General features: G+C 46.1%; 1 protein-coding gene across 4 annotated transcripts in view; it reads right to left on the bottom strand.

The window, feature by feature from the left end:
* Positions 1 to 13,394, bottom strand: part of LOC142838364 (uncharacterized) — a 169,731-nt gene that overhangs the window by 18,533 nt on the left and 137,804 nt on the right. For 2 of the 4 annotated variants that reach the window (XR_012908542.1, XM_075953749.1), the window contains one exon: positions 5,162 to 5,273. Coding sequence is in view for 1 of the 4 variants with exons in the window: in XM_075953749.1 (XP_075809864.1) it covers positions 5,162 to 5,273 (112 nt within the window). In the remaining 3 variants the exon portion in view is untranslated. Of the gene's footprint in view, positions 1 to 96; positions 1,523 to 3,030; positions 5,274 to 13,394 lie in introns of those variants that run through there. The other 2 variants (XR_012908540.1, XR_012908541.1) reach the window with 2 other exon arrangements.

The raw sequence follows: 13,394 nt of genomic DNA, 5'->3' as shown, positions 1-13,394 counted from the left end.
TATTTAATTAATTTATTTATTAAAGATTTCTGTCTCTTCCCCGCCGCCGCCTCCCATTTCCCTCCCCCTTCCCCAAACAAGTCCCTCTCCCTCATCAGCCCAAAGAGCAATCAGGTTTCCCTGACCTGTGGGAAGTCCAAGGACCACCCACCTCCATCCAGGTCTAGTAAGGTGAGCATCCAAACTGCCTAGGCTCCCACAAAGCCAGTACGTGCAGTAGGATCAAAAACCCATTGCCATTGTTCTTGAGTTCTCAGTAGTCCTCATTGTCCGCTATGTTCAGCGAGTCCGGTTTTATCCCAGGCTTTTTCAAACCCAGGCCAGCTGGCCTTGGTGAGTTCCCAATAGAACATCCCCATTGTCTCAGTGTGTGGGTGCACCCCTCGTGGTCCTGAGTTCCTTGCTCGTGCTCTCTCTCCTTCTGCTCCTGATTTGGACCTTGAGATTTCTGTCCGGTGCTCCAATGTGGGTCTCTGTCTCTGTCTCCTTTCAAACCCGATGAAGGTTAATATTCAGAAGGATGCCTGTATGTTTTTCTTTGGGTTCTCCTTCTTATTTAGCTTCTCTAGGATCATGAATTATAGGCTCAATGTTCTTTATTTATGGCTAGAAACCAAATATGAGTGAGTACATTCCATGTTCCTCTTTTTGGGTCTGGCTTACCTCACTCAGGATAGTGTTTTCTATTTCCATCCATTTGCATGCAAAATTCAAGAAGTCCTTGTTTTTTTACTGCTGAGTAGTACTCTAATATGTATATTTTCCATACTTTCTTCATCCATTCTTCCATTGAAGGGCATCTAGGTTGTTTCCAGGTTCTGGCTATTACAAACAATGCTGCTATGAACATAATAGAGCATATACTTTTGTTGTATGATAAGGCCTCTCTTGGGTATATTCCCAAGAGTGGTATTGCTGGGTCCATGGGTAGGTTGATGCCGAATTTCCTGAGAAACCGCCACACTGCTTTCCAAAGTGGTTGCACAAGTTTGCATTCCCACCAGCAATGGATGAGTGTACCCCTTACTCCACAACCTCTCCAGCAAAGGCTATCCTTGGTGTTTTTTATTTTAGCCATTCTGACAGGTAGGTGTAAGATGGTATCTTAAAGTTGTCTTGATTTTCATTTCCCTGATCGCTAAGGAAGTTGAGCATGACCTTAAGTGTCTTTTGGACATTTGAACTTCTTCTGTTGAGAGTCATTTTATAATTGGGTTGAGTAGCCTTTTACGGTCTAGTTTCTTGAGTTCTTTATATATTTTGGAGATCAGACCTTTGTCAATTGCGGGGTTGGTGAAGATCTTCTCCCAGTCAGTGGGTTGCCTTTCTGTCTTAGTGACAGTGTCCTTTGCTTTACAGAAGCTTCTCAGTCTCAGGAGGTCCCAAGAAATGGGTTAATTTAAGATGTAAAAAAAGATCTTGCTAGGAATATGCTAGAGGCTTTGGCCAAGCAGTATTGTAATTAATACAGTTTCTGTGTGAATATTTCAGGTCAGGGCATCTGAGAACAAACAAACAGCCTCTGACAACAAAGAATAATTAAAAAAAAAAACACTGTTGGGTTTCAAAGAACACGATCAAGAAAATAAAAGGGCAAATTACAGAATTACAGATAAGCCTTTGCAGATATATGACAAGGACCTTATATCCAGAGTATAGAAAACCTATCAAAACTTTATCATAAAAGAATAACCCAATGACCCAGGCAGTAGCAATGCACACCTTTAACCTCAGCACTCAGGAGGCAGAGACAGGTGGATTCTCTGTGAGTTTGAGGCCAGCCTGGTCTACAGAATGAGTTCTAGGACAGCCAGGACTGTTATGTAGAGAAACTTTGTCTCAGAAAAAAATAATAACCCAATGAAAAACATCAGCAAGAAATCTGAATAAACATTTATCATTTATCAGAAAAATTGATACAATTCGCCCATGCAGACAGATGCTTAGCTTTCATTAGGAAAGCACAAGTCAAAACCGCAGACACCATCTTCACACCCACAAGAATGTCCCTTGTTAGTGAGACTATAAAGAAACTGAAATCTTTATATAATGCTGAGTCCTGAGTCCTGAAAAGGCTGAACTACATAGCCACTTGGACATTCTTTCCTAGACGTACGTGTGTGTGTGTGTGTGTGTGTGTGTGTGTGTGTGTGTGTGTGTGTAGATATATATACACCAAGAGAAATAAAAATGTGTACATTTGTATTATGTACAAATATTTGTATGTAAATGTTCATAACAGCATATGTATAATGGACATAAAGAGAAAGCAATCCATGTTTATAAATTGAAGAATGGATAATCAAAATCTGCTATAACTGTATAAACACAGACATACTGGTAAGTACTACAAATGGGGGAAACTTTGAAAACACTATGCTAAATGAAGGAAATTGGTCATGGAAGATGACACGTTAGGAACTAGCCATGCCATAGCTTCACAATGCGCAAATCCAGAGAGGCAGACAGTAGTAGATTAGTGGCTCCCCGAGCGTACGGACTGGGATGAGTCATGACATCTGTGAATACAAGGCTTCTTCACAGGTCTGGAAATTGTCCTGGATTGGGTAGTTGAGATAGACGTACCAGTCTGAAAATACCTTTAAAACAATGAGCTGTACATTTAAATAGGCAGCTCTTATAGTATGTCAAATATTACCTCAATAGCTATAAAAGAAGTCAAAACTAGATAACCCAGTTGTGTGTTCAAGGTCAATTATTGTTCCTGCCCCTTAGGACCTTGACATTTGTGGTCTCACTAAGTATTTGTATTGTCACGGTCTTAGCTACTTTTCTATTGCTGTGATAAAACACCATGACCAAGGCAACTTCCAGAAGACAGTTTGTTTGGGCTTACAGTTCCAAAGTGATAAGAATCTCATGAGGCTTCTCATCAGCCTTCATTATCCACCAAGTTCAGAGAGTCCGGTCTCATCCCATGCTTGATGAGAAGCCAAGGACAATGGCACTAGGTTTCGATCCTAATGCATGAACTGGCTTTGTGGGAGCCTAGCCTGTTTGGATGCTCACCTTCCTGGACCTGGATAGAAGTGGGAGGACCTTGGACTTCCCGCAGAGCAGGGAATCTGGACTGCTCTTCAGTCTTGAGAGGGAGGGGGAATGGGGTGGGGGGAGGGAGAGAGGAGTGGGGAGAGAGGGAGGGGAGTTGGGGGAGGCGACGATGTGTGGGAGGAGGGGGAGGGAAACGGGAAATGGGGAGGAGGCAGAAATTTTTTTCAACAACTAAAAAAAAATAAACAACAACAAAAAGAATGCACATATGAAAGAAAAAAAATGAATCTCATGAGGGAATCATAGCCGCAGATGACAAACATGGATGGAGCAAGAGCCGAGAACTTATATCTCTAACCATAAGCAGGAAGCATTCACAAACTGGGAATGGCTTGTGGCTTTGAAATCTCACCCCCACCCACACAGTGACATACTTCCTCCAGCAAGGCCACACCTCCTAAACCTACCTAAACAATGCCACCAACTTAGCAGACACATATTCAAATATCTGAGCCTCTACAGACATTCTCATTCAAACCATGACAATCAACTTCTCATCATTTAGGTCTCCTTCATTCTCTGTCCATTGGGTGGTTATCCCCATTCCTGATCATCACTATGGTGGTGGCTTGAATAAGATGTCCCCCATAAATCTTGGGTACTCAAATATTTGGTTCTTAATTGGTGGCTGTTTGGGGGAGGATTAGGAGGTGTGGCCTTGTTGAAGGAATTATATCACAGGGGCAGGCATTGAGGTTTCAAAAGACTTGTGCCATTCCCAGTGAGTTCTCTGCCTCCTGCTTGCAGACTAAGATGTGAGCTCTGAGCGAGCTATACCTGCAGCCAAGTCTTTGTTGCATCACTGATCCTCTGAAACCATACAGCCCAGTTACATGCTTTCTTTTGTAGGTTGCCTTGGTCATGGTATTTTGTCGTAGCAACAGAACAGTAACTAATACAACTAGCAGTAACCCTGTCTTGTTTTTCCTGTAGCACGAGTCACTATCTGAAATGATATTGTCTTTGAGTTTGCTGTTCCCTTGTTTGTCTCTCACAAGAGTATAGGCTCCATGAGAACAGAAACCTTACCTGAGTTAGCTATGGCTGCCACTTCCATCGGTGACAGTGCCTGACATGCAATAAGCATGCAATAATGTTTGTTGTATGTTGCATGAATGGAAGGTGGCTAGTCACCAAGCTTCCCTTAATCTCTCTAAATCTTCATTTTCTAGTGACAAAACGGCCTAATAATAATTGTACTTAGCCCATAAATAATCATGCGTGCAAAACCACAGCTCGTTACAGATATTCAATGGACACGAATTCCACACCACCATTAACCTATACTTAAAGTGGCCCACCTGAGGATAACAATCACCTGAAATGAGCTATTTTCCCTGGAAAATGAATGATTGAGTCCCTTCTTGGAGGGTGAACAAGCTTGGCATTCTAAGTCCCCAGGATTTGGTTCCTCTTTAAATAAAGTCAGTAAGTAGTAGCTATAGTTGTTACATTTTTTTTCTTTCTTTTAGAGAGCTTGGGGGTCTGGAAATTGAATGTACGGTAGAGCATACCTAAAAATTGTCTCTCTCATTGAGTTACATCCCAGACCAGGAGTTGTAATTATTACTGGGATTATCTCAGTTATAAAGAAAACAATGAAGGAAAAAGAGAAAGAAAAATACTAAATAACAGTCCTCCTCAAGTAAGAGAAAGAACGGGCAGATCTATCATCCGTTGATAATAATGTAGTAACTTTCTCCCCCATGTTCAGTAGCGCACGAGAACGTAGTTAATGAATGCCCATTGAGTACAAACACAATAGCCATTTGGTGTGTGACCTTCCTTGTTGGATTAAAGAGCCAGGGTACGAAGCCAGGGCAGCAGGACTGTGAAGCAAGTGAGGAGAGCCGCAGAGTGCGGAAGCGGGTCATGCAGATGGCAAGTGACTTCACCTACTGTCAGCACCCACCCTGACGCTTGTGCTTGTACGTCTACAGCGGTTCTCATTAAAAGTCAGGCAGAGCCTCGGAAGGTGACGGGTTACTGACGTTTGTGAAAGAAATGATATGCTAGAGTGACAAAGCCATCAGGGGAATTATGGGTACGCTCCAGGAAGAAGTGACCCTGAAAATCGCAGTGACTTTACAACAGCCGAGGAGCCATTCGTGCCTCTTGTCCATCAGAAGTCTTCGGCGGCAGCGGTGGCGCTGGTCCCACGGTCTCCACTCTGAGGCCGGCACTGAGGAAGCAGCTGTAACCTAAAACACGGAGTGGGAAAGGGAAGACGGTGAATGGAAGTGCCCCGCGCGGATGCAGCTCGCCTCTGCCGCCTGCATTTCAGTGGCTGAGCCTGCAGCCTAAGTGAGGAAGAAACTCCAACATTTTTAGAAATTGATGGTGGGGGTGGGTGGAGAATGTCTCATGGGGTCTCACTTTGACATTTCAGAATGCCCTTTTTGGTACGGAGGGGGAAAAAAGTACCTTTGAGGCCCAACTACAAATACTCCATAGTAAATTACCACATATAAAAAAAATGTCGAACACTAGCGTCTAGATATAGAAAAATACACACAAAAATACAAATAAAGGCACCCTTTGAGAAGTGTGGATTCCAGAGTAAGTGGCTTAGATGCCTGTTCCCTCAGACCTCCACAGATCCGACCTTGCCCTCCTGGGCCCCAGTCATAGAGTGCTTCCATGAATTTTCCTGAGTACTGAGGCCTCCTGTCTGTCAGGAAATTGGTGCCTGCGCTGCTGGTGGCCTGATGGACGCTGGGAAAGCGCAGATTCCTGACAGTGGGGATGTACAGTAATGGCACTGTTTTCTGGGAGGTGGGGGTTTGTTTACCATCACATATCCCGGCTGTGTTCTCTTAACCTAGAGCCCCCAAGTACTCCCCCATGGCTGGAGACCCGCGGTGATTAAGGATTGATTTGTGCACTCCCAAGCCAATGCATGTTGAAGCCCTAACCCCCAGTACCTCAGAAAACAATGCTATTTGCAGATAAGCATTTTCAAGAGATAGTTAAGCTAAAACGAGGCCTTTAGGGTGGGGTCTTATCCAACACGAGGATGTTCAGGGCCAGGGTTGAGTTTGACAGTAGAGCACTTGCCTTGCTGGGTTAGACTCCCAGCACCCCCAAATAAACAAATTAAGAGAGACCATATGGGGACTTAGCAAGAAAGTAGCTATGTGCAGCTTAAAGAAGAAAATCACAATCAGAAACCAAGCTTGCTGACACTTTGGTCTTGTACTGGCAGCTTCTAGAACCATGAAGGATTTCTGCTATTTAAACTACCCAGTCTATGGAGTCTTGTTATGGCAGCCCTCTGGCTAACATAGTGGTTCTTTCGAGTATGGAACAGTGACAAGGTGGACAGGAAGGCATATCATTCTCCCACCAGTGCTGGAGGGGAACACAGGGGCTTCACACATGCATGGGCTCAGGCTGGTTTTGCTTTGCACCGCAAAGGTGCTGTGCACCAGCCACTGCTCCGCCCTGATATCAGCGGCTGGGAATGTGAGACATCTTTGCGAGAAGTCCTTCACAGTGGTGAGCATGCACAGGCCCCCCGAAAAGCCCTCACCTCTGGGAATATCCTATTCACCAATCCCCACAAACGTCTCTCTAGGGATTTTCATTAATTGGTAGAAATTGGTCCAGATGTGCTTAAAACCAGGGGAAAATGTCATTTTAAATGATGCTTAATTACAGAGAACTCTTAATAACATGGGGGAAATGATTATATTATCATTTAAGTATAAAAAAATCAGCATGCGAAATTAAACCATATAGACAGAGCCACCTTATCTATGTAATCATATGCATAAGAGAAAGACTGGCTAGAAATACAGCCAGCGTTAGCATTAGCTTTCCCATGTGATGAGATTATAGGTTATTTTTGTTTTCTTCTTTCTATTCCTCTGCATTTCTGAATTTTTCATGTTGAGCATGTGAGAGCTTTATAATCACAAAATAGGCTTATGTTTTAAAGATTGGAGGTTGGAGCAGAGTGTATATAACCCGGTGTCATGAAGGAAAACCATCTCCAGGAGATACAGGCTCCAGAGCACCTGAGTCAGATCCAAATCCATCCGAAATCTGTGGCCCACTCTCCCTGCCTCCACGACCGACTGGGAATTCCAGCTTCTCTTTAGAATAGGACTCTGCGAGTTCCTCCTCCCTTGAGACCTCTGAGCTCTGCTTCTGAACTCAGACTCTTCTATCCTGACTCAAGCTGTCTACACTTCTCTGAGCCAACGACTCACACAACATTTTCACCCTTTCTATATACTTTGCTCCCAAACCTTTTGTGCTCTGAGGCTGCCCTGGCACCTGTGGCTTCCATGAGCAGAGTTTCTGCAAAGTAATTAGCAGGAAACAAAAGGGTCAGGGGAGAAATGCCTCTGGAACTTTCTTCTCTATGGTGTGACTCTCCTGGCTCCTCCTACCTTCCTTCTTGTTCCTCCTCTTGTAGATGAGTAGCTACATCAGACTGATGCACCGGCGAAGAACAGACAGCCATGCTTGGCCGACCTCCACCTTCCCCGCTCACTGTATCTGTCTGTTCACAGTAAGACTATCGCCTTGCTCTTCTGCACAGCCCTCTCCCTAACCCTGCTTCCCACCTCAGCTTGCACGAGCCTGCCTTGATCAAATGTTGCTTGTGATGGAGCCTGTCTACCTAGCCATGAAATATGGCATTCCTATTAGAGCTCACGATTGCTTTCTATCAATAATCAAGGTTGGTATGGGCTGAATAACAACTCCCTCCCTAATATATGTCTTGATATGCTACCCTCACCCCACCCCTGCTTCCCCCAGCCAAGTGATAATGTGCCGGTTTCTTTCTGTCGCTATGACAAAATGTCATGACTTTCTTTTGGCCTTTGGTTCGAGGGAGATGAAGAGTGCATTACGGTTGGGAAGGCATGGCATGGACATAAGAGCAGGAGCTGGCTGACCACGTCTTATCCACATACAGGAAAAAGGGGGAGGGAGTAGTAAAGGGGGTGAAGCTATAAACACCGAAGTCCACCCCCAATGATGTACATCTTCCACCTCTTAAAGACTCTGTCACCTCTCCGATCAGCACCACCAACTTGGTCCAAGTGTTCGACTATGGGAGCCTGTAGGAGACATTCTCCTCCAAACCACCAGAGATGGTATTAAGAGACTGGATCTGTGGGAACCGGATAAGTCATTGAGAATGGAATCCCTCATGAGTAGGATTTAGGCTCTACAGGAAGCTTTTTCGCTCTTTCCAGCCCATGAAAAGACATCGTGGAAAGCCAGCACTTAGTGTCCAGGGAGATCCTGGAAGGATCCTCGCCAGAACCTGACCGTACTAGCACCCTGATCTCGACTTCCAGAGCTTGCAATCTTGAGAGACAAGAACATATTTAACACACGCCTGGTCTTTGACATGTTCTCAGCGCAACTGGAACTGAAGAAGAAAGAAGTGGTGTTTTGGTCTCCATCCGTCTTTGGGGCTCAGGGAAGAGATGCTACGGATGAGATCTTTTCAGTATCCCTAAAGGAACTGACTTCGGAGCCTCCTCGGTCCCACTGAGATGGGGCTGTACATGTGCCGTGGCATTTGTTATCTTTGTGTTAGCATTTTCCTCACTGTGACACAGCACCCACGAAACCACTTGGGGAAACAATGACACATTCCAGTTTCAGAGATCTCAGCCCATGCTTGACTAACTGCTTTGTTTCTGGGCCCTGGAGAGTGAGGCAGAACATCACAGAGGAAGAAAGTGGAGAAGAAAACCTTGTTATAGCCAGGAAGCAGAGAGAAATAACAGGAGGAGGCTGGACCAAGACATACACATCCACAGCAAGCAATTTCTCCCAACAAAGGGGCCACCTCCATGGTCTCCACCACTTGATAATCTGTTCAGAATGGAAGCCCTCAGTGGGTGAAACCACTAGGTTCAGTCGGCACCCTCCTCATCTAAACTGCCTCGGGAAGCTCCCTCACCCACACCCCCAGGGGCTCGCTTTACTCATCGTCTGGGCATCTCTCAGTCCAGTCAAGCTGCCAGTCAAGATGAACCCTCTCACCCCACAGCCACATGTACTATTTTCCCCTCTCACAAATAAGAAAATGAAGGCTCAGAGAAATGAAGAAATGAGCCTAAGGTTTCATAGTCAGCGAGGGGCAAACATCTGTCTAATCTGAACGCCCCAACACTTTCTAGTGCTTAAGATCTTGTCTTTGGCCACTGATGTATTCTCAGGGATTGAGGCAACAACCCTATTGTAGGAGGAGGGCCCACTTGTTCGTCCCAGACACCCGGCTTGCTTAGCCCCCCAAAAATCACACAGAAACTGCAGTAATTAAATTACTGCTTGGTCCATTAGCTCTAGTTTCTTATTGGCTAATTCTTACATCTTAATTTAACCCATTTTTGTTAATCTGTGTATCGCCACATGGCAATGGCTTACCAGATAAGATTCATTATGTCTGACTCTGGTGGCTCCATGGTGGTTCTCTCCCTCCACTTTCTTCCTCCCAGAATTCAGTCCTGTCTTCTCTGCCTACCTAAGTTCTGCCTCTACCAGGAAAAGGCAGTTTCTTTATTCATTAACCAATACAAGCAACACATAGGAAGAAGGACCTCCTATGCCCCCCTATGTTCCTTAAGACCTCATCATGCCACAGCTTCATTGCTAACCATCTAAGCTTTCAATCGAGCAGCATGCCAGGGAGACAAAGTCAATGTGACAGAAGGACAAGAAGACAATGGTTATACAACTATAGATCAGAAAACACTAAATATTAAGAAATATATTTTCGGGGCTGGAGAGATGGCTCAGAGGGTAAGAGCACTGGTTGTTCTTCCAGAGGTCCCGAGTTCAATTCCCAGCAACCACATGGTGGCTCACAACCATCTGTAATGAGATCTGGTGCCTTCCTTGCCAGCAGTACATTGTATTCTTAATAAATAAATCTTTTAAAAAAAAGAAATATATTTCCCCCCATTACCTCAGAGACGTTTTTCTCCCTCTGAGACAGAATTTTACTCTGTAGCCTAGGCTGGCCTGGATCTTGCTGTGTAGCTCAGGCTAGAGTCTAACTCACGGTGATCTTCCACCTCCCGCGTACTGGGATTAGGAGTGTGACACCACTCTTGTCTGTCTGAGACTTGGACCAGTTACCTCACCTCCTCTATTCTCCTGTGCTCTGGATCCCCAGCTGAAACAGTGCAGTACTAGCCAGTCTTACTACATCAAACCACATGGCATATTTCTCTGAGGCTGGCGTCAGGACAGCGGTCCCTTAACTCCTGTTAAGAAAACAAATACATGTCCTACTGCATATGGATTGAAATAATTTAAACTAATAATGGATTAATCTAACCATGCATAAAAGTCATGGATAGTGAGCTGATGAACGGAAAATGATAGTGAAATTTAGCTGGCTGACCTTTGAAACAGAAGAGCGAAGAGGACTCTGACCCCTAAAGACAGTCAGCTGGCCAGCTGAACCACAGCCCTTTCCAGTGAGCCAGCACATACCCAGCTGCCAAGGGACCAGGCAGTGTTTACAGAACCTCAAACCATTGCTACTTTCTTCTCATCTTCCCAGCGAAAACTCACAAAGTACAAGGGCACCCCGCAGGCCACTAAGCACATCCCCGAATGACCCCCAGGGAAATATGATGTTGAAAAAATGGCACTTTTCCAAAACAGTGTTTCAAGCCAGATGAGAAATTACAGAAAAGATGGCCTTCCACGGAAAATACCCTGCCTCCAAATCCCCAACGTCTTCATTAGGGAACTGAAAACGCAGGCACAGCAGCTGGTCTCCACTGTGTTGAAGTGCTGTGCAAAGCGGGAGGAGCAGTGTGCGGGGCTGGTGTGTAAGTGCTGTGCACAGAGGAGCAGTGTGCGGGGCTGGTGTGTAAGTGCTGTGCACAGAGGAGCAGTGTGCAGGGCTGGTGTGTAAGTGCTGTGCACAGAGGAGGAGCAGTGTGCAGGGCTGGTGTGTAAGTGCTGTGCACAGCGGAGGAGCAGTGTGCAGGGACCGTGTGTAAGTGCTGTGCACAGCGGGAGGAGCAGTGTACAGGGACCGTGTGTAAGTGCTGTGCACAGCGGGAGGAGCAGTGTGCAGGGCTGGTGTGTAAGTGCTGTGCACAGCGGAGGAGCAGTGTGCAGGGCTGGTGTGTAAGTGCTGTGCACAGCAGGAGAATCAGTGTACAGGGCTGGTGTGTAAGTGCTGTGCACAGAGGAGCAGTGTGCGGGGCTGGTGTGTAAGTGCTGTGCACAGAGGAGCAGTGTGCAGGGCTGGTGTGTAAGTGCTGTGCACAGAGGAGGAGCAGTGTGCAGGGCTGGTGTGTAAGTGCTGTGCACAGCGGGGGAGCAGTGTGCAGGGCTGGTGTGTAAGTGCTGTGCACAGAGGAGCAGTGTGCAGGGCTGGTGTGTAAGTGCTGTGCACAGAGGAGGAGCAGTGTGCAGGGCTGGTGTGTAAGTGCTGTGCACAGAGGAGCAGTGTGTGGGGCTGGTGTGTAAGTGCTGTGCACAGAGGAACAGTGTACAGGGCTGGTGTGTAAGTGCTGTGCACAGAGGAGGAGCAGTGTGCAGGGCTGGTGTGTAAGTGCTGTGCACAGAGGAAGGAGCAGTGTGCAGGGCTGGTGTGTAAGTGCTGTGCACAGAGGAAGGAGCAGTGTGCAGGGCTGGTGTGTAAGTGCTGTGCACAGCGGGGGAGCAGTGTGCGGGGCTGGTGTGTAAGTGCTGTGCACAGAGGAGGAGCAGTGTGCAGGGCTGGTGTGTAAGTGCTGTGCACAGAGGAAGGAGCAGTGTGCGGGGCTGGTGTGTAAGTGCTGTGCACAGAGGAGCAGTGTGCAGGGCTGGTGTGTAAGTGCTGTGCACAGAGGAGGAGCAGTGTGCAGGGCTGGTGTGTAAGTGCTGTGCACAGAGGAGGAGCAGTGTGCAGGGCTGGTGTGTAAGTGCTGTGCACAGAGGAGCAGTGTGCAGGGCTGGTGTGTAAGTGCTGTGCACAGCGGGGGAGCAGTGTGCAGGGCTGGTGTGTAAGTGCTGTGCACAGCGGGGGAGCAGTGTGCAGGGCTGGTGTCTAAGTGCTGTGTGCATAGGTTTAAAGTTGCAGGCAATGTGGGGGCAGAGAAAGCATTGTTAAATTGGTACCGCTGAAAAGATACCTTGTGCTCTGCACTATGACAATATAAATCGTGTTCCAAGGACCAAGTCCCACTTACAGGAGGTTCCAATTTGTGAAAATGCAAACTAATTTTAATGGAGAGCCTAAACTAAGAATACCAGTAAAGGAGTCTCTGCCAGAAACAACTCCAAGGGAAGTGTTTTCTCTGGTCCAGCCACCAAGGTATGAAGAAGCACTGCACACGTGATCATGGGTAGCCAGACTTTATCTCAAGTTTCAGGGCCATCCACATGGTTTAGGTTCTACACACATGCAAAATATAAAAGCTACAGGGCCATGGAAGCTTGCACCAAGGTTCCAGAAAGCCACTGAGGTCAATGTGTAGTAGTGTTAGAGTCCCTGCAAGGAGGTTGTGCAAGGTCATCTCATGAAGGTGAAGAAGCCCAAGCTGCAGTGGAGACCTCAGGATTTGGAGATGCTAAGACCATGGGACAGCCACCATAGAAATGGAGCCAGCCAAAAGAGAGGTCACGTGTGCTTTCTGCAGAGAGGCTGTTCAAGGCCCTTGGAGCACAGAAGATTTTGTCAGAAACCCACAATGTCAGACATGGAGTTTCAGGTTTGATGTTTGCCCTGCTAAGTACTAATATTACTTGGGTCCAGTCTTTCCTTGCTGTGACCCTATGCTTCACTTTCAGAATGGGAACATTTACTCTGCAATTTTGTAACAGAAGTATGTCATTTGATTTTGTTTTGTGGTGCTCACAGTTAAGACATTTGCCTCCAATCTTAGAAAGGTCTTTGGAATTTGGATTTTTAAACAGTGTTTGGACTGTTGAAGACTGGGGAGTTCTAGAGATGGACTAAATGACTTTTGCATCATGAGATGAAAATGAGATTTCAGAATCAGAGATAGAATATTGAGACAAATTGATATCTGAGGGGATCAAGGAAACACGGGAGAGACTGATTATATTTAACCTTCATTATCCAGCTGACTGAGTTTATGATTACCTAGAAGTCTTCCAGAAAAGTTTCTTCGGGGAAACTTACCCTAAATGTGAATGGTACCATATCACGAGCTGGAATCTTGGACTGCATAGAAAGGGGAAAGTGGGCAGAGCATTGGCATTCCCCTTTCTCTGCTTCCTGACTGTGAATGATGTGGCCAGCCACTTCATGCTCACCCTCATTTTGAGTCAACAAAACCTTCCTTCTTTAAATTGCTTCCATTGTATATGTCCCAATA

Source organism: Microtus pennsylvanicus, chromosome 19 (genome assembly GCF_037038515.1).
Source record: "Microtus pennsylvanicus isolate mMicPen1 chromosome 19, mMicPen1.hap1, whole genome shotgun sequence".
Lineage (NCBI taxonomy): Eukaryota > Metazoa > Chordata > Mammalia > Rodentia > Cricetidae > Microtus > Microtus pennsylvanicus.
Note: the sequence above shows the minus strand (reverse complement) of the source record. Positions and strands in the feature narration are given on the sequence as shown.